The sequence below is a fragment of the Phacochoerus africanus genome, chromosome 3 (assembly GCF_016906955.1).
Source record: "Phacochoerus africanus isolate WHEZ1 chromosome 3, ROS_Pafr_v1, whole genome shotgun sequence".
Taxonomy (NCBI): domain Eukaryota; kingdom Metazoa; phylum Chordata; class Mammalia; order Artiodactyla; family Suidae; genus Phacochoerus; species Phacochoerus africanus.
The window spans coordinates 186,111,284-186,129,379 of NC_062546.1; the positions used below are offsets into that span (position 1 = coordinate 186,111,284).

The following is an 18,096-nucleotide window of genomic DNA, read 5'->3' on the forward strand; positions in this document are numbered from 1 at the left end:
TATGATCCAAATATTATTCCTTTAGATCCTTTTGGGTGTTCTTTCCTTGGCCTTGACTAGTTTTCTCGTCTGCATCAGCTGATCAGCACTCAAAATACATACTCAAAGGGGACCCTTTGCAGATATCTACAATTCTTTCTCTGTGTAGCTTTTCCACATGGTACTCTGCTTTGTGAATTCTAGCTGCCTTGGCCTCTCTGGATTCCTAGCTCCACTTCCTCAACCCAGGAAGAGCACAGGGCTGGCTCTGCCGGGTTCCCCTTCATTGTGGCAACCTGGAAACTTTCACTAGGAAGCAAGCTGGGGCAATCCTAAGGCTAATTTCATTTGTTTCCCATCTCTCAAGGATCAGTGTCCTTCACTGCCTCATGTCCAATGTCCTAAGATCCACTGTTTCATATATTTTGTCTAGGTCCTTAGCTGTTTCATGAAGGTGGGTAATCTGGTCCGTTACTCCACTATGGCCAGAAGTGGAAGTCATCTTTAACTTTCTTTTTTTTTTTTTTGTCTTTTTGCTATTTCTTGAGCCTCTCCCACGGCATATGGAGATTCCCAGGCTAGGGGTCCAATCGGAGCTGTAGCCACAGGCCTACACCAGAGCCACAGCAACTCGGGATCCGAGCCACGTCTGCAACCTACACCACAGCTCAAGGCAACACCGGATCGTCAACACACTGAGCAAGGGCAGGGACCGAACCCGCAGCCTCATGGTTCCTAGTCGGATTCGTTAACCACTGCGCCACGACGGGAACTCCCGTCTTTAACTTTTTAATATGTCTAAGTTAACTGTGGCTTCCTCTCAAACGAAAAAGGAACTTAAAATGTTTTAATTTCCCTGTACTCTTTTCCACTCCTATATATCTTATTGTATAATATTTTATGAACTTTTGTTTTTAATTCTATCATTTTATTAAAAACTATCAAAATGTATGTAGATGTATAGAATAACCATGGAAGGTAACAGTAGATGTCTCTTGAAAGAAAACGAATAAGCAGGAGTTACAAGACTTGCCTTTCACTGTACGCTCTTTGTAACTTTTGAAGTGTCTACCATAAGCCCTATTGCTTATACAACATGATTAAAAATTATTAAAATTTGTTTTCCTTTTTATGGCCATGCCTGCAGTATATATAAGTTCCAAGGATAGGGGTCGAATCAGAGCTGCAAATGAGGTCTACATCACAGCAAAATCAGATCTGAACCACATCTGTGACCCACACCACAGATTGTAGCAATGCCAGATCCTTAACCCACTGAGTGAGGCCAGGGATCCAACCTGCATCCTCAGGGAGACAACATCAGGTCCTTAAACTGATGAACCACAATGGGAACTCCTAAAAGCATTTAATTTTTAAATATGCTTTTTCTTTCTTTTCTTGGTCATGCCCATGGTATGTGGAAGTTCCTGGGCCAGGGATCAAACCCGAGCCTCAGCAGGGACCCCAAGCACTGCAGTGACGACACTGGGTCTGTAACCCACCGTACAGTAAGAGAACTCCTAAATATGCTTTTTCTTCTACTCTTTCCTTTGTTCAGTTTTCTTCTTGCTAAATAAATTGTTTTCGTGACTCTAAAAATAGCAGTAATTCTTCGCATTTTTTAAAATTAAAATTTAGCTGGATATAGAATTATTTGATATTATTACTTCAGTGTCTTCCTTTTGTTGCTAACTGTTGGTCAGTTTTCCTTTTACAGATGATATTTTTCTTTCTGGCTTTTAAAATTTCTTTACCTATTATCTCTTACAATGCGGATTTTTTTTTTTTTTTGGTCTTTTTGCTATTTCTTGGGCGGCTCCCGCGGCATATGGAGATTCCCAGGATAGGGGTCAAATTGGAGCTGTAGCCGCCAGCCTACGCCAGAGCCACAGCAATGCGGGATCCGAGTCTCGTCTGCAACCTACCCCACAGCTCACGGCAACGCCAGATCATTAACCCACTGAGCGAGCCAGGGATCAAACCTGCAACCTCACGGTTCCTAGTCGGATTCATTAATCACTGCGCCACAACGGGAACTCCAATGTGGATTTTTTTTTAAAAAATTTTGCTGTTTGGCATTTGTTGAGGCTGTTCGATGTGTGGATTTCCATCATTTTCATCCATTATTTCTTTGACAAATTCCTTGCCTTTATTCTCCTTAATCTTTTTTTCCAAAATGCCATTAAGATGTGGAGGGACCAAGGAGCCCAACATAAGTCTCTTAATTTCATTATATTTACTACCTCATCTCTGTGTTACATCCCATGATCATGCATTTTAGATGTGCTTAGTAGCTGCCTCAATCTGAATTTCTAGTCTGCATAGGACTTTGCCAGAGGTTCAGAATTCTTGCCCCTATACAGGTAACACTAAAGCAGATGCCAATAACTATGCAAGCCTCATTTTGGAGTATTTGCTCTCTGCTCAGGAAGCATCAGCCACGTTCAGGTGATAAGACAGAAGTGTTTTGCCTTGATTTACTAGCACACAGAGCAGTTCTAGTTAACCAGCTTCAAATAAGAAACCAAGTTCTGCTCTAGGGTCATGTTCAGTTCCCAATCTCATGCTGGTTTTGAAGACCCAGCCCTAAATACTTGACTCTAGTCTGGGTTTAATGTTTTGTTTTGGATTTCTCCTTCTTCTTCGTTTTTTTTGGCCATGGCATGCAGCAGCTTGATGTGGGTTCTCAGTTTCCAGACCAGGGACTGAACCCAGGCCGCCGCAGTGAAAGCACTGAATCCTCGTCACTAGACCACCAGGGAACTCCCTTAGTTTGTGGGTTTCTTTCATGATTTAGGACTTCAGCATTTACTCAATATTAGTTTTTTCACCAACCTGGAAATTTCCACCATATCTTTGAATGGAGCTTTGCATTAAAAAAACAATTTTTTCTAAGTGTGATAAATCTGTATAGTTTTTTTTCTTTTTAGGGCAGCACTGAATAGAAGTTCCCAGGCTAAGGGTCAAGTCAGAGCCTCAGCTGCTAGCCTACACCACAGCCACAGCAACACAGGATCTAAGCCACATCTGTGACCTACACTGCAGCTTGCAGCAATGTCAGACAGATCCTTAACCCACTTAGCAAGGCCAGGGATGAAACCTGCATCCTCATGGATACTAGCTGGGTTCTTTAGCTGAGTCACAACAGGAACTCCTAAAAAATTTTTTTATTTCCTCAATTATTCCCATGTGTAATGAATATGCTCACTTCATTATCTTGAGAAGAAATCTATATTGTACATAATGAATCACGCAAAGCAAATTTACTATTTTTTAAACTTAATATTCCTTTAAGATTCTTCAAATAAACATATATGTCAAGCTTTCTCTCTCTTAAATTCAAAGAGTTTAGTTATTACCACTGCTGTCACAGTGTAGCCTGGGTTACCACTCAAGGCTAGATATACTTAAATATACAATATCAAATTCTTTATTTCACCTTAATCATTTAACATAAATAAGATTTTTTACTTTGAATTAAATTCTAGTAAAAAACAACATATGACTTAATATGTCATTATAAAGTATATCTATTATACACCATTCCCCTCACTTTTTACATTCCCCAGTGCCCTTTTGTGCAGCATTCCATGATCACATTTATTTGACAAGGGCTTAGCAGTTTCCTTGTATATTTATATCCAATAAACCTCAAAAGATTTAATCTATATCTCTAGATTCAGCAATTAAATTTCCGATTAGGCTTTTCCAGTAAAAGATATACCCACTAACATGAAACTTTTGCCTTTAAAAATAAAAATTCCTTAACTTTTGGTAGACAGGTTAACAAATACACAAGCAACAAAGCCGATTTTAAAATGCCTCAAAGGAGAGATCTTATTATGTTTATCATCACTTGGGATGATGGAAAATACACTGGCCTAGAATCACAATGCCAGTCACAATCGGTGGTCTCGGTAAAGATCTTTATAGACATCAATTTATTGAAGTGTTGAAAAATGTAAAAATAAGAGTTTGAACTAAAACATCTCTAGAGTCCTTTCTTTTTTTTTTTTTTTTGTCTTTTTGCTATTTCTTGGGCCGCTTCCACGGCATTTGGAGGTTCCCAGGCTAGGGGTTGAATCGGAGCTGTAGCCACCGGCCTACGCCAGAGCCACAGCAACTCGGGATCCGAGCCGCGTCTGCAACCTACACCACAGCTCACGGCAACGCCGGATCCTTAACCCACTGAGCAAGGGCAGGGACCGAACCCGCAACCTCATGGTTCCTAGTCGGATTCGTTAACCACTGCGCCACGACGGGAACTCCTAGAGTCCTTTCTAACTAAAATGTCAGGCATCTATGATTCTCATCAATTTTGTTACTTTAAATTAGGGTATTCATTTTTTACAGCCCACCCATCATTTAATATTCTGAAGAAGAAAGCTCTTCAAGTTCTCCACAAGGTATATAACCAAAGCGTACCTGTCTAGGTTAGTGCTGCTGGGAGAGTAGTCCTTGGATGCAGCTCTGCTACCATAAAAAGACGATGACTGCAAAGGTAAAAGCCCTAAAAAGTGAACAAACAGGGGAAAAGTATGATTCCTAAATCAACCATTCAAGTCCATTTAATAATAAAATTATGCACTGAGCCTGTTCATGATTTAACTCTTCCCTCCCCCCTTTCCATCAAAATAATACACATATATGCACGTTAAAAGATCAAACACTGTGGAAAAGGTTATAATAGCAAAGAATACTCCCTTGCCCTAAGCTCCACAAGTTTTGCTTCTAATTCTAAACATTTTTTTGAAATTTAGTTTTTCTAATTTCCTCTATGACACTAGATAATGTTTCCATAATTTCTTTAGTCATTTTTTTGATTTATTCACTTTAAACAGTTTCAGCTGACTTCCTCTTTGAAAAGTTAGAAATAATTTCTCACTTATATCACCCCTACTCTTGTTCTCTTCTAACCAATTATCAGCTGTTATTTTAGTTCTACTGATTAGTTCTGCAACTTTAAAACACTTAAACTTTCTAGATTTTGTTCCATAAATTATCATTGTCTTTTTTTTTTGGCTGTGCCCATGACATGTGGAAGTCCCCAGGCCAGGGACTGAATCTGTGCCACAGCAGTGAACCAAGCACAACAGTGACAAGACCAGATTCTTAATCCACTGTGCCACCAGGGAACTTGCCATGAATCTTCTTTTCACTTGACCACTTACTCCCTTCTCCCTTCCTCTTCCACATCAACTTCTGTAAGATGTACCTTAACTTCAACATTATTAAAGTTTATTACATCTTTAAATATTCTGTTTTGTAACTACAGGTTGATTATAAAAACTGAAAACCAATAACAGAGTTTATGTAATGTACTATTACTTCAGAGGTAACAATTATAATATTAGAGATACTTTCTTTTTTCTTTTTTGTAGAGATACTTCTTTCTGTAGGATTCCAATTACAACTCTGAACCACTAAAAGGAGATCATTCCTAGAGTTTTGATCAAATGAATTCTCTTAAACTTTCAATTTATCAAAATCATGCTATATTTTAGCTTGCTTCAGTTTGACTTCAAGTTGAACACAGGAGTCAAATCAGTATCAAATATCTGAGTCTCTAAGGAGTTTAGAGGATCAGAGAGATATGTTAAGTGTAGTAAATACTAAGAAAAATTCAGGGACAGTCTAACTTTCGCTTTCTGTGAAAACAAGGTGCAAAGTGAGTTTAAACAACTCTTTAGGCAGTAATTTCAAGATCTTCTGGAACTTCTAAATAAGTAGCAACATTGATGAACTTCTTTTTTTTTATTGTAATTTGTTTTGTTTTGTTTTGTTTTTTGGTTTTTAGGGCTGTACCCGAGGCATATGGAGGTTTCAAGGTTAGGGGGTCTAATCTGAGCTACAGCTGCTGGCCTATGCCATAGCCACAGCCATGCAAGGTCTGGGCCTCAGCTGCGACCTACACCATAGCTCATGGCAATGCTGGATCCTTAACCCACTGAGTGAAGCCTGGGATTGAACCCGCAACCTCATGGTTCCTAGCTGGATTTGTTTCTGCTGTGCCACGATGGGAACTCCTGCATTGATGAACTTTAATTTAACCACTTAAACTCCCTGGGTTCATTCCATGGTCCAGGTACTTTGACAATGAAAGAGTTTAATTACAGGTAAATAGTGGGAAAAGTAAAACTTAAATTTCTTATAAGCAAAATAAAAATTCCCTTATATTTCTAATATTTTTAAAATATTTAAGCCAAATAGTAGACACAAATTGGTACCTGATAACTACTACTGAATTACATAGTATCCCTGAATAACATAGAGAAATATGCCCCATTTGGGTTTTTATTTCTAGTCTAATACAATGCATCATAAAATAAATAGATACCTTATACAAAGACCAAATACTTACCCGATGTCCTATTCTCTTCTGACTGTTTCAAACTCAGCTGCTTCTCTCTACTGCTGGTTAAATATTTTCTTGAGGGATCTGTCATAGCCTTGTTGTTCCTAATAATTTAATTCAATATATATAGGTATATAAAGATATAATTCTTAATTTTGAATTGCCATTTAAAAATGTTTACATTTAAATTGCTGAATTCACTGATTTTCTTGAAAGTTAGGCTACAAGGTGTTAAAGTCTCAAGAGCTCAGCGACTTAAGCAAATGAAGATCATAAAAGTAAGCTTTTCATTACCTAGTCAAAAGCCAATCCAATCTATAACCCTGGTAATTGAGCAAAAATAAGGAGTATTTTCTTTACACAAAAGTCAAACCAGAAACAGCAAGATTATATAGATTTTCTTAGCCAAAAGCAAGACCAGATGAAATGATTCAGCTACTAAAACCAAAAGAATCAATTAAGACATAAACTATTTGAGCTTGATACTGAATACGTTTAAAAAATAAAACAAAATCCAAAATGTTCCTATAACCTATATAATTTGAAATACTATTTATTAAATGTCAATAGCATTTCAATTCACAGTGAGTAAACTATTTTAAGTTCATGAACACAAAGTTAAAATTTCTTAAGCTCCATTTCCCCTTCTCTATTACTCCCAAATATCTGAACCTGTGTCATAAAGTAGAATGGGTCCAGTCAGAAAAATGCTCAGGCTGTGACTACAAGTGCTAATCTTAGGAGAACCATCATGAATAAAGCCTGTAAGCAGACAAGGTAGATGTTCCACCCACATTCCCTCTGACCCCATTTTTGAGTCCTCTCCTCTAATCCAATTTAGATTGTTCTGATAGCTAGTACCAAAGGTTCTTCACAGGATTATCCTCAAGCTACTAGAAAGACTTCGCCTGTATTCTAAGAGAGTCACAAGTAAGGACAGGCGCTAGACTCAAGAAGCCCAGCTCCCTTGTCCGGAATTAGAAGAGTTTCTCTCTAGCATTTGAGAAATGTGGTGACATTTATATAACAGACTTTTTCTCTGGGATAAGGAGGAAGCCCAACTTTTGCATTTTTCTTTTTTTTTAAATCAAGATCAGATTTTGGTGGAGTTCCCACTGTGGCTCAGCAGTAACGAACCCAACTAATATCCATGAGGATGCGGTTTCGATCCCTGGCCTCGCGGATGTGGCATTGCCGCGAGCTGTGGTCTAAGTCACAGACGTAGCTCAGATCTGGTGTGGCTGTGGTTGTGGTGTAGGCCGGCAGCTGCAGCTCCAATTAGACCCCTAGCCTGGGAAACTCTATATGCCACAAATACAGCACTAAAAAGTAAAAGAAAAAAAAATTAGAGATCACACTTATTTTTCATTTCCTGCACTTCAATAGATTGCTTTTTTCCCCAATCCCTTTCTGGTATCCTCTGGGAATAACTCCTAAATAAATCACTCACAAACTAATCTCTATTTCAGCATTTGTTTCTAGGGAATTCGATCTACACCGGTTGGTATTAAGAAATGAGTCCAGGAAGCACAGTCTAAGGACAGGATTTTGGAACTGGATCAACAGTTTGGAAATGACAACAGAAATGTCACTGCTGGTAGTAATACTTCCAGTGTCTTATAGTCTTAGAACGCTTAAGATTTTTTCATCTGTAGTGAACTGGGATGGCTTAAAGTAGAAGAGGATATGGCTCATGCAATCTCTCTAGCATTTGAGAAATGTGGTAAACTGCACAATGGAACTTGCTGGGGCAGCAGAAATGTTTTAAAACTGGATTATGGTGATGGTTGCACAACTTAATAAATGTACAAAAGATCCAGAACTATACATTTAAAACAGGTGAATTTTATGGTATATAAACTGTACTTCAATAAAGCTGTTTTAAAAATGGCCCAAAGTATTCCCTTCTTTGTACCCAAGCCCCCTATTAAGAAACATAATCTACTTTCCCCATCCTTTAATGAAGCTGGCCTGTGATTTCCTTTTCCCCAAAGAATGTGACAGGCACAACTGTATGTAAGTCCTCATCTAAGGCTAAAGGCACTATGCAAATTTCTACTTACTCTCTTGGAACCCTGCCACTGCTATGTGAATAATTCCAGGCTAAGATGCCAGATGATTTAAAAAAACATGGCCAGAGAGACCCCGTTGTGACTCAGTGGAAACAAACCTGACTAGTATCTTTGAGGATGTGAGTTCAATCCTTGGCCCCACTAGTGGGGTAAGTATCCAGAGTTGCCATGAGCTGTGGTGTAGGTCACAGATGCAGCTCAGATCTTGTGTTGCTGTTGCTGTGGCTGTGGGGTAGGCCAGGCTGCAGCTCCAATTTGACCCCTAGCCTGGGAACTTCCATATGCCAGAGGTGCAGCCTTCAAAAGCAAAAAATAGATAAATAAATAAACTAATTAATAAATAAAATTTAAACAACATGGCAAATCACCCTCATCACTCTGACCACTAGTCAGCCAATGGCCAGCCATCCAAATAACACCATCTTGAACTAGCCAACCCCTAGCCAATCTATCAACTGACCATGGAAGCATGAGAAAGAGAGAATCCAGGGAGTTCCCATTGTGGAGCAGTGGAAATGAATCCAACTGGGAACCATGAGGCTGCGGGTTTGATCCCTGGCCTCACTCAGTGGGTTAAGGATCAGGTGTTGCCGTGAGCTGTGGTGTAGGTAGCAGATGACGCTCCGATCTGGTGTTGCTGTGGCTGTGGCACAGGCAGGCAGCTGTAGGTCCAATTAGACCCCTAGCCTGGGAACCTCCATATGCTGCGGGTGTGGCCCTAAAGAGCAAAAGACAATAGAAAATGAGAGAATCCAGCCACAACTGGCCAAGCCCGGCCCAGATACACCGAACCACTCAAGTGACCACTGATTGAAAAGCACTAATAAACGGTTGTTATTTTAAGGATACTGTCACATGGAAATAGATAGCTGATATAGTGTTATGGGTTAAATAATAATCATAAAGACCATGGGTCGTGCAATGAGAGCAAGCCATTATGAGCTAAAAGCTATCATACCCATGAAGCTGTAAGATCAGGTAGTTAGAGCAATAATCCATCATAAAATGTAAGTGGTACATCCAAGTAAACAGGAATAGATAATGAGAACAGATCTATGAGCATTTCCTATGAGCAGATGGAAGAAAAAAAACCCTTGGGCCTGATTCATGGATAGATCATCTTGGTACACTGGCACAAGGCTGAAAATGAACTGCTGCTGCACTATAGCCCCACTAAGGGACTGCCTTGAAAGACAGGAGTGAGATGAAATCCTCAACTGTGCAGAGTTTGGGAAATGCGTCTCATCATCCACTTAGTGCGGAAAGAAAAGTAGGCCAATGGGCTCCTGGATGGTAGCAAATGGTTTGGATGGATGGTCAGGGGCCTGGAAAAAGTAAGCCTAGAAGATCAGGGAGAAATGATTTATGGAAGAGGCCTAAGGATAGTCACATAGAAGTACATACAAAGGGTGAAGATCTGTTCCACATGTTAATGCACGCCAGAGAACTCCACCAGAGAGACATTAAAAATAATCACACAGGGTAACTTGTCCAAAGGATGCCAGCCAATCTCTGTATTCAGCCATTCAAATATTTCCACAAAGAGCCCATGAATAACAACTATACTGGCAGAGATAAAAGCTATGAATACACCCTACAATAGGTGCTCCCTTTCAAGACTGCTTTATTTAGCTATAGATGCTGCTGGATGCTCAACTGGTCAGCAGCAGAGACCAATGCCCAGCCCCCGAGTGAGTGCTATCCCTTAAGGAAACCAACCAGTCATTTGGTGATAAACTGATTATATTAGGTCTCTTGCATCCCAGAAAGGGAGCAATTAATTCTGACAAGGATTGGTGTACAGGTTTGCTTTTGCCTTTCCTGCCCACGGTGCCTTGGCTACATTGCTATCTGAGGGCTCCTAAGAATATATGATTTATTAACATGAAATCTCACTTAACATCATCCTGGAACAAGAAAGACATTTTACATGTAGGAAATGGAGGTACAATAAGGGCAAATGACCAAAGGATCCATTGGCTCTACCACAGAGGATATTATCTCAAAGCGGATGGCCAACAGCCTTTAATGGTTTAGCTTAGAGATGATCTTATTAGGAAACAGTTGCTCTTCAGGATACAATGTTAAGTTCCCGTCGTGGCGCAGTGGTTAACAAATCCGACTAGGAACCATGAGGTTGCGGGTTCGGTCCCTGCCCTTGCTCAGTGGGTTAACGATCCGGCGTTGCCGTGGGCTGTGGTGTAGGTTGCAGATGCGGCTCGGATCCCGCGTTGCTGTGGCTCTGGCGTAGGCCGGTGGCTACGGCTCTGATTCGACCCCTAGCCTGGGAACCTCCATATGCCGCGGGGGCGGCCCTAGAAAAGGCAAAAAAAAAAAAAAAGAAAAAGAAAAAGGATACAATGTTAATCATAAACCAACAAGTCATGACATTTATAGAGAATACATGGGTCTGGAAACCATGAAGTAGGAATGCCCCTACTAGCATTCTCAATAAACCATATGGAGAATCTGTGCTTCTTGTCCCCTGAATTTAGCTTTTATGGGTCTAGAGGTCCTGGTTTCCAGAGGGGTAATTTTTTCATCAGAGGGAATAGGAAGAATCCCATTTAATCTAAAGCTATGGCTGCTATCTACTCATTTGGGGCATGCTGGAAGATCAACAAACAAAGAAAGGAGTTAACATACTGTAAGGAGCAACTGACTTGGATTATTTTAAGGGGTAGGGTTGTTGCTATAAAATGAGAGCAGGAAGAATATCTTCAGACTAAAGGGAATATCTTCAGAATAACTAGGGAATCTCTTGGCACTCTCATGCTTAGTTTTCACTGTGAATGGGCAATTACAGCAACCAGAGCCTGACAAGTACACAGTGACCAGGAGCTCAGACCCCTCAGAGAAAATCTCAGTCATACCACCAGGCAAACCATCAAGACCAGGAGAAGTGTTAGTGGAAAATGCAGCCGATCTAGAATGGATGGTAGAAGTAGATAATAATATCAGTTATAATCTCAAGGCTATTTATGGCAATAAGGACAAAAAGGACTGCAGCTCAACTCCCTAACCCTCCTTTTTTAATATTCTCACCTAGAAACTGAAAACCATCAATGAGAAGAATCTGTAATAAGACAGAACAAATTTAATAGAGATGCTCCATCAGAACCCCTGAGATCCCTTTTTATACTTCTCACGCATCTAGATTATGTTTTCAATAGCTAGCACCTACAGTTATTCATTAGACTGCCTTTGGGCTACTTAAAATATTTTGCACATCTGGGCAGAGCCAAGAGCACCAAGGCAGCAGTATGGGAACAAGAAAGCCCATCTTCCGTACCTTAAGTTGAGACAAGCCCAAAATGAGGGATCAAAATGAGGCCTACTCTCGGTGGGACTTTACTTTTACCTTATGTAATAAGGTCACATCCTGGGTTGGCTTCCTCCCCTTCCCAGTCCTGCATTCCTTACTCTGTTACTTGTCTCTTAATAAGTCACTTGCAAAAATACTACTTCTAAGCAGCCCAAACTTTGAAAAATTTAACTGTGAGGGTGTCAACAGTATTAGCCCAGAAAAAGGATTAGAAATTTAGGGCTCATCAGACAATTAGAAGTGGAACTGAGACTTCTCCAAAGTGTGGTGAATATGATGGCACGCAAAGTTGTAGTTCACTACAACTACCTTTTTTTTTTTTTCTTTTTAGGGCCATAACTGTGGTATATGGAGGTTCCCAGGCTAAGGGTCGAATTGGAGGTACGGCTGCCAGCCTATGCCACAGCAATGCCAGATCCAAGCCATGTCTGCGACCTACACCATAGCTCAAGGCAATGTTGGATCCTGAATCCACTGAGAGAGGCTAACCTGCATCCCCATGGATACTAACTGGGTTCATTACCACTGAGCCACAACAGAAACTCCCTATTACAACTACCTTTTAGTGTATCTCCCTGTTCCATAGAAGACAGAAAGCTAAAAAACAGCATCTCCAAGTTAATATTCAAGATTTAATATAAAACAATTACATGTACATGTACAATATCTGGAAAGTGGAAATAAGGCATAAGTCGTGTTCTGCTTCTGACGGCAGACATCAACTTGGGTGGGTTCTGGTTTTTCTGTAAAAGGACTTCCACATTTAGCAGTGGCAGCATGGTTCTAGAGATAATAGCTTTCAAGACAGCTTACAATTCTGCTGTTAGCTTCGTGAGAGCCAGGAGCAACTTTGGTGACTGACCCGATCTGGGACATGGCTCTCAAAATCATTCTTCTCAAAACCATTCTTCTCTTGATGAGGAAGAGGACTGTGAGCCAAAAATTGGCTCTAAAGGACTGATGCTCCTTGCCTAACCTATGCAGGGTTTTCATACCCCTTCACCCCTAAGTTAAATTTTCACATGAATAAGGTAAAAAAAAATTTTTTTTACAGCCAAAGGGAAAAGGGAAGGAAGGGGTTCATATTAAAAGAGCAGTCAAAAAGAAACATTTATTTAGAGTTCTTCAGCTTTATTCTTCTTCTAAGAACTGCAGATAAAAAACGCTAGGATGGGAGAAGTGCGATGAAATGACCAAAGCAATAATAGTGGCAAAATCCTCTCTCTATTGAGGCTACAACCTACTGTCACCAAAATACCCAAAATTCTGTTCTTCTATCTTTGGGATTCCTACAAATTGAACACCATCCCAATCTTCGCGAGTGGTTTAAATCACCAATATAAGAAACACTGGGAGTTCCCGTTGTGGCTCAGCAAAAATGAACCTGACTAGTATCCATGAAGATGAGAGTTCAATCCCTGGCCTCGCTCAGTAGGTTAAGGATCCAGCATTGCCATGAGCTGTGGTGTAGGCTACAGATGCGGCTTGGATCTAGCATTGCTGTGGCTGTGGCTGTGGCTGTGGTTCTGATTCAACCCCTAGCCTGGGAACTTCCATATGGTGCACTTGTGGCCCTAAACAGCAAAGAAAAAAGAAAGAAAAAGAAAAAAGAAAAGAATAGAAAGAAACACTGATCCAGTGTCATAAAAGTTCTTAAAGCAACTTACGATGATGAATCATTTTCCTTAGGATAATCTTCATTCAATTCTGAGCCAGATGATAGCATTCTTTTCCTCTTTTCAGTCCTACAGAGAATAAAGGTGGTTATTTTAAAAGTCATAATTCATACCACTAAAAAGTATAAACCAACATACTCGAGAACAAGACCTGTGACTACCACTAATTCTCTACACTACATTTAAATTAATATACTGTGTTATTTGCAAGCTCTATACATGTCACTAACACAAACTATATAAAACAGATACTATTTCCCAAAAATACACTTTATACTTTCTTTTTCTAAGTGGAAAATTTCCTTCTTTTCCTCAAATTATTGGTCTTTCTAAAAGGTCTAAAAGACATTTATAAACAGGTAAAGCTAATGACTTAGAAAGAAAGAAAAAAAGTCTTTCATACCTATTTTCTAATAACCCTGATCTAAGAGGTGTTGACGTAGATGTCAAAGAGGGAATTGTCCGGGTAGCAGTTATTCCACTTCCTGCTGCAGTTTTAATTGATGCTCTACCTGGATTACCAAGAACTTTTCGAAATGGAATATCATCTTTAGTTTCCAAACTTCCTCTTTTTGAAGAGACCTATAAAAATAAAGTTTAACACAGCTAATTCTTCAAATTAATTGGCATACTTCTACAACAGTGATCCTCATCTGGGGAACTTTTTAAGATTCTAGCTTAACTGGCCTGGAGCAAAGTCCATTCATCAGTATTTCTTATTTTGGGGGTTTTTTAAATGGGTGATTTAATGTATGGTCAGTGTCAGAAACTAAGTTTGATATACATTTTCCTATAGTACTCTTATAAACTCACAATGTTTTTTTTGTTTTGTTTTGTTCTGTTTTTGTTTTTGCTTTTTTTTAGAGCCTCACCCTCAGCATATGGAGGTCCCCAGGCTAGGGGTTGAATCAGAGCTACAGCTGCCAGCCTATACTGCAGCCACGGCAACGTGGGATCCAAGCCGTGTCTGCGACCTACACCATGGCTCATGGCAATGCTGGATCCTTAACCCACTGAGTAAGGCCAGGGATCAAACCCACAACCTCATGGTTCCTAATCGGATTAGTTTCTGCTGTGCCACGATGAGAACTCCAATAAACTCACAAATTTAATAGCATATATAGAAGCAGAAGGGAATTTGCTTTGAATTAAAAAAAAAAAAAAAAAAGACTCACAAACACAAGATATGGTTCTAGTGACCAGCGTGAAAGTAGATCTTTAGAGAAAAAAAAAAATCCTATTTGATTATGATAATTTAAAGTGACAGAGATTTGAGAAAAAAGGAGCAACAATAACATTTGGTTGCCATAATTTAAATGCCTGCCAAGTCACATGTACAACATATGATTTTTGAGGGGCTTCTAGTTTGGAGGAATGAAACAAACAGACAAATGACAGGGAGATTCAAAGTGATAGATAAGGGAGTTGCCGTCATGGTGCAGCGGAAACGAATCCGACTAGGAACCATGAGTTTTCGAGTTCGATCCCTGGCCTTGCTCAGTGGGTCAAGGATCCAGCATTGCTATGAGCTACAGTGTAGGTCGCAGACATGGCTCACATCTGACATTGCTGTGGTTGTGGCGTAGGCTGGCAGCTGTAGCTCTGATTAGACCCCTAGCCTGGGAACCTCCGTATGCCACAGGTGTGGCCCTAAAGACAGAAAAACAAAAAAGTGATATATATAGAGGGTACTGGCAGAAGATGAATCAAAGAGTCTACCCTAAAGACATAGCAAAAACATTCAGAGAGAACACAGCACTTTATACATTATACAACTACAGATGTGATAAAAAAAAAACAAAACTTTCTTTAGCAATAAAGCATTTACTTATTTATTCTTGTCTTCTTGTTTTTTCTAGGGCCAAACCCGTGGCATATGGAAGTTCCCAGGCTTGGGGCCTAATCAGAGCTGTAGCTGCCGGCCTACACTAGAGCCACAGCAACATGGGATCTGAGCCATGTCTGCAACCTATACCACAGCTCATGGCAACGCCAGATCCTTAACCCACTGAGCGAGGCCAGGGATCTAACCAGCAACCTAATGGTTCCTAGTTGGGTTTGTTAACCACTGCGCCATGACGGTAACTCTCATAGTGAGAAATATTTTAACATCACAACTTATTACACATATTTATATAAATACCAAAAGTTTCAGAAACCAACACTTATTTTTACTATGTATAATATCTTCTCTATTGTTTTCTATTCCATTCCTCTTTTATGTAATGCTAGTCACGACACATAAAATTGATTTTGCAATTTCACCAATGGGAATCATTATCTATGAAAATATAAACAGTTGCTTCTCCTAGATATGTTAACATTTACACATTTAAATACTCTAATAGTTTAAATTTCTACCTATAAATGGATGAATCTCAAAATAATTATGATGCATGAAAAACCCAGATCAAAAATTATACACTGATTCCATTTGTATAAAACTATAGAAAATGCAAACTAACACAAACTGAGAGAGAGCAATTCAGTTGTGGCTTAGGGATAGGGGCCAGAGACGGAGTTAGAGGGAAGGATTACAAAGGAGGATGAGGAAGCTTTTAAGGGTTATGGTTATGTTCACCAGGTTGATTATGGTGATGATTCTGCAGGTACATACACTAAGTCAAAACACATCAAAGTGCACACTTTAAGTACATGCAATATACTGCATATCAATCATACCTCAATTAAAATGTTAAAAAACAAACAAACTGGAGTTCCCATTGTGACTCAGAAGAAACAATCTAACTAGCATCCACGAGGATGAAGGTTCAATTCCTGGCTTTGCTCAGTGGTTTAAGGATCTGGTGTTGCTGTGAGCTGTGGTGCAGGTTGCAGATGTCACGCAGATCCCGTGTTGCTGTGGCTCTGGTGTAGGCTGGCAGCTGTAGCTCTGATTGGACCCCTAGCCTGGGAACCTCCATATGCTGAGGCTGCGGCTTTAAAAAACCAAAAAATAAAAATAAAAAAATAAAACTGTGAAGTTAAAAAAAAAAAAAAAAAAGAACAAAATGAAAGCTTATCCATTGCTTAATCCAGTAATGGATTAAGGAATCAAGTTATTTCTGCGTAGTGAAAAAGAACTCATTCATTTACTTACAGGAGAGCATCGAAGTCTCTCTTTACACTTGGTTTACCTTTGTATACATTAAAAGAGGCACAGGACTGATAAGTCTCAATAGTGTACAGTAAGTAAGTCCCATGACTGGTTGAAAATTTAAGAAAGAAAAACTTTTTTTAAAAATATTTTTTTTAGGGCTGCACCTGCTGCATATGGAGGTTCCCAGGCTAGGGGTTGAAGCGGAGCTACAGCTGCCGGCCTACACCACAGCCACAGCAACACCAGATCTACACCACAGCTCACGGCAATGCTGGATCCTTAACTCACTAAGTGAAGCCAGGGATCGAACCCGCAACCTCACGGTTCCTAGTCGGATTCACTTCTGCTGTGCCATGATAGGAACTCCTGAAAGAAAAACTTGTAAAAAAGCAACCAGAAGACCCAACAAAACAATCTGATATCACATAATGCAGAGACAAAGTTCATAATGTAAAACAGACCCAAAGGGCATCAAAGAAGTATCAGCAATAAATTTTGTTAGCATATGGTTATCATGGGCTAAGCACTTTCACGTGCATTATCTCATAGCAACCCTTAAAATATGATTGCTATCTCAATTTTATAGGCTCAAGATACTTAATGAACTTCTACAATGACCTATAGCTAGTAAGTGGCAGCACCAATTCTCAAACCCACATCTAACCCCAAAGTTATGCTTTTAAAAACTACTCTACTGAGGTAAAGTTCAGATATGTGGAAAATAACCTTGTGATAATGCCAGAATTAGACATTAGTTTATTTTTTTTAATTTTTAAAATTTTTTACTGCAGAAAGCTTTATTGTTTCCATTTGGTCTAAGACTTGGGAGAGGGCTCCAGGGTGATTAAAACAGTGCCTTGTGGTGGCAGAGGGGCTTCTGGTAGAAGCCCAGGCACTAGAGGGGCTCCTCAAAGGCCACTGGGCTCCAGAGTCTCCTAGTCATTCTTGAGGGTGAGCCTTTCAAAGAGGTACTCGCCCAGCCCAGCATGGGGACCAGACAGCTTGCAGAGGATGGTCAGGTGGTCGCCCATCTTCTTGATGAGCTTCACCTCCTCATCCAGGAAGTGGCTCTCCAGGAAGTCACAGAGGTGGGGGTCTGTGCTGGCAGAACCGAGGGCATTCGGATTTGGAAGGGCCTTGTTCAGGTTCTTCTCCAAGAGAACGGCAGCTTCCATAGCGTCCTGGGTTTTACCCTGCTCATCTTGAGATGGCTTCTGCACATCCTAGAAGAGGGTGTGGCCACCACACTAGTTTTGCATTTTCAAGAGATGCTCCAAGCCCTTGCGCTTCTCCTCGGCCAATTCATAGAAGAAGTGGCTCACACCCTCCAGAGCCACATTATCGAGGTTGAAATTGAGAGGTAGGTGTAGGAGGCCTGCAGAAGCATGTTGATCAGGTGGTTGATGAAGGCATCCACCTCGGTGGAATAATTCTGACCAACCTGGGAGCTCATGGTTGATTGGCAATAAGGAGTTAAGCTCAAAATATGGTGTTGGCTGGTCCCAGAGACCGAAGATATCTGAGTGGCTAATTCTGAAGGCTGTGACTGGAAAAAAGGCTGGAGGGAAGTTGGAGGTTGGAGCAAGCGG

At 40.2% G+C, this 18,096-nt stretch overlaps 1 protein-coding gene and 1 pseudogene across 5 annotated transcripts in view; both read right to left on the reverse strand.

Moving 5' to 3' along the window:
• Positions 1–18,096, reverse strand: part of USP37 (ubiquitin specific peptidase 37) — a 96,519-nt gene that overhangs the window by 58,701 nt on the left and 19,722 nt on the right. For all 5 annotated transcript variants that reach the window (XM_047773495.1, XM_047773494.1, XM_047773493.1 and 2 more), the window contains 4 exons: positions 13,811–13,989; positions 13,399–13,476; positions 6,341–6,438; positions 4,405–4,489 (listed from right to left, as the gene is read on the reverse strand). In XM_047773495.1, coding sequence (XP_047629451.1) covers positions 4,405–4,489; positions 6,341–6,438; positions 13,399–13,476; positions 13,811–13,989 — 440 coding nt within the window. The remainder of the gene's footprint in view (positions 1–4,404; positions 4,490–6,340; positions 6,439–13,398; positions 13,477–13,810; positions 13,990–18,096) is intronic.
• LOC125123553 (ferritin light chain-like) lies at positions 17,428–17,975 on the reverse strand (annotated as a pseudogene).